The sequence below is a fragment of the Aplidium turbinatum genome, chromosome 2 (assembly GCF_918807975.1).
Source record: "Aplidium turbinatum chromosome 2, kaAplTurb1.1, whole genome shotgun sequence".
NCBI classification, from domain to species: Eukaryota; Metazoa; Chordata; class Ascidiacea; order Aplousobranchia; family Polyclinidae; genus Aplidium; species Aplidium turbinatum.
Window position 1 is genome coordinate 30133150 of NC_137473.1, and position 3142 is coordinate 30136291.

At 36.4% G+C, this 3142-nt stretch overlaps 1 protein-coding gene across 1 annotated transcript; it reads left to right on the plus strand.

Annotated features, from left to right (window-relative positions):
• The first annotated feature begins 225 nt into the window (after nucleotides 1-225).
• LOC145764622 (GDP-fucose protein O-fucosyltransferase 2-like) lies at nucleotides 226-1937 on the plus strand. Its single transcript, XM_082576260.1, has one exon. The coding sequence runs from the start codon at nucleotides 231-233 to the stop codon at nucleotides 1518-1520; it is 1290 nt and encodes a 429-aa protein (XP_082432386.1). The 5' UTR covers nucleotides 226-230; the 3' UTR covers nucleotides 1521-1937.
• Nucleotides 1938-3142: the final 1205 nt, after the last annotated feature.

A 3142-nucleotide genomic window follows, 5' to 3' on the forward strand; every position in this document is an offset into this window, starting at 1 on the left:
TTGGACTACAATGCAGATTGCAGAGGTCTAAACAAGAAAGAGTTTAAAAATTACTATTTAGTTTTTTTTGGGCCACCCTAACCATGAACTGAGGAAAATGGTTCTGGCACCATTCCTGGGTTTTCTTGGACGTGTGGGATGGCGCACCGTCTTGTTGGAGTGTGAATGGCTTCCTTTTAAATATTTAGCATGTAATACTTACCAACATACTTTTCACACAGGTTTTAATAATGCATAATCCTGTTTTGTTTGTAACTTTGATTTGTTTCTTGAATGGTTTCTCTGCCCAACCACAAAATAACAAAAGATACTTATTGTATGATTGCAATCCCGGAGAAGGTTTCAATCTTCGTCGCGATGTTTATATGAGAATAGCAAATTTAGTCAAAAGCTTGAGAAAAAATGAATTGGATTGTAAAGAGGATGACTGGGTCTTAGTATTGCCCCCTTGGGGACGAATTGGGTACCATTGGAAAGAAAGAGATATGGAACAGAGTCGCATTCCTTGGTCTCGTTTTTTTAATGTTAAAAGTTTAAGCAAGTTTGTTCCTGTAATGGAATATGAGGATTACATTGAAGAAATTGGAGAACCAGCAGTTGATGAAGTTTGGTATTTACAGTCTTACAAAGAAGGTTGGAGCTCTGGAGAATGGGTTGAAAAAATGCATGAACGTGATTGTATTGATGCACCTGCTTATGAATCTGATGAAGATGGTCTATATCGAGGGTGGTTTTGGGGGTATCCGGAAACGTATGCTAAAAAGTTTAAGTGTGTTTCTGTGCAAGCCATGTCTAATTATTTTGTAAAGCCTTTATGTGGAGGAAACACATCCGCTAAATCTATAATGCTTGATCGAGGAGAGAGCATGTTACATCAAATGTTTGGTGGTGTTGATTATTGGAATTGCAGACGCAGTATGGTGTTTGCAGAGGATTTGCGCCAAGAAGCCAACGATTTTCGTAAGAAATATTTAGATTCAACTGATGAAGATGATAAAACATTAATGCCAGAAGACTGGAGAGAACACCACTGCAATGGAAAGAAAGTATTGGGTGGCCCATACATTGCTGCTCATCTCCGACGAAAAGATTTTCTATATGCAAGAAAAGAAGCTGTTGCCTCCATTCCAAAAGTTGCTGAAGAACTAAACAAACTTATGAAAAAATATGGTGTGAAAAAAGTTTTTATTGCATCTGATGGATCAAAGAAAGAAATGGAAGAATTAAAGTCTCTCGTTCCAGGCATATTTATGTTTAAACCAACGAAAGAGCAGCTTAAGAAATATAAAATGGGTGGAGTTGCTATCATAGATCAAATAATATGTTCTCATGCTAAGTACTTCACTGGAACCAAAGAATCAACATTTTCTTTTCGCATTCAAGAAGAGAGAGAGATAATGTGCTTTAAAAAGGATCGCACTTTCAACCGCATTTGTGGTGATAATGAGGAAGAAAATTGCGAACAGCCATCTAAATGGAAGATTGTCTGGGAAAGTGATAATGAAATGTGGGAAAATTAACAACGTTTAGCTGAGATTTGTCAACACAGATTTTTTCTTTTGTTTCTGTTCTTTTGTTTTGGTGGTAGAAGCACTTAAAAATGTTAACATAAACAATTAAACATGCTTTCATTGTTTGTGCAACAAAAGAGAATTTGAATTGATTGTGTCTTAATCATAATTTAGTTTTACGAGTTACCTGAAACAAATGCCAATGAGATTATGCAAATTACCTTTTCCTGCCAGTCATTGTGTCTGTTTGCATTGTACCATGCACATCTAGAAATGTCAAATCATTCATATGATATATAACTGGCAGCTTTAAAAATGTGTTTTTTATTTGCAGGCTGACAAAAGCGCTCCCTAGTTCATCTTGAAAGTGTATTTAAATTTCAAATTTGGAAACATCAAAAAGTTGTAATAGAAGTGTCACAATTCCTTCTGGTTCTTGCATGTAAAGAGACTATGGCAGCGTTTCTCAAACTGGGAGTCGCGACCCCCAGGGGGGTTGCAAAGGTCATTTCAGGGGGGTCGCAAAGATGTTCATAAAAAATTTTCGAAATTGCAAAAATTTCCAGATAAATAAAAAATCTTTGCAGCAATCACTTTAGTATACACATTAATGTCGTAGCAAGTGACTGATTGGTTACACTGTTACGAAAGAGAACGGGTAGCTTGGTTGTAGGCCAATTTATCATCGTTTGTTCAAGTAGAACAATATTTCTCTGAGCTCAAAGAAAGAGATGTCGCGTTTGTACGAAATCCGTTTTCTACTGCTTTGGATGTTGGTGATATTCCAGATGAATTACGGTACAAGACCAATTTTATGATCTTTAAAATGATTCTTCCGCATGTGACGTTTTTCATGAAATGCCACTCTCTCAGTTCTGGTGTGCTATGCGTAAATCCTACCCACAACTATCTGAACTAGCTTTCGAATATTATTTTCATTTGCCACAACATACTTCTGCGAAAGTGGTTTTTCTGCTCTTGTTCATGTCAAAACAAAGGCAAGAAATTGAAGGAAAGTTGAAGATGATATGAGATTGGCGATACAAGCACTCAACCACTAATTTCGAAGTTGGTCAAGCAGTTGCAGAGTCAACCGTTGCATTAAAAGTTGTGACATTCACCAGTTCTTTGAAATTAAATGTTATTGAAATGTATTTTTGTGCTAATTTGTACACTATATCTGTAGAAAACCTAGCAGGAAGGGGGTCGCAGGCTGTATTAAACACTTAAAAGGGGTCGTGAACCACAAAAGGTTGAGAAACACTGGACTACGGAAAGATTGTTCATAGTTTATTGGGTTATCAAATGAATAGTTTTTCTTGTGAGATTATAGATGAAATGCTTGAACTGACGAATAGTTCACCACTTCCAACACATAAAGAAATCAACTTCTGAACAGCAAACGTCTTCGTCGATTTCAAAATAAATGTATACTGTTACTTGCAACAGCTACTTTACAATTGGCAATAACTTCCACTTTTACAATCTATTCAATATCGGCTGGAACTTTGCGATAATAAAAATCAAATCATGCGGCTGTTTATAACAAGTTTGCTGGACAATATTACATCGCACGAATTCACTCTTTTGGTCAAGAATTTGAATTTCCTTTTATGAGCGACGACGCAGAT

Coding starts and splice junctions, on each gene's coding strand:
- LOC145764622 (XM_082576260.1), top strand. CDS start 231: ATGCATAATCCTGTTTTGTTTGTAACTTTGATTTGTTTCTTGAATGGT.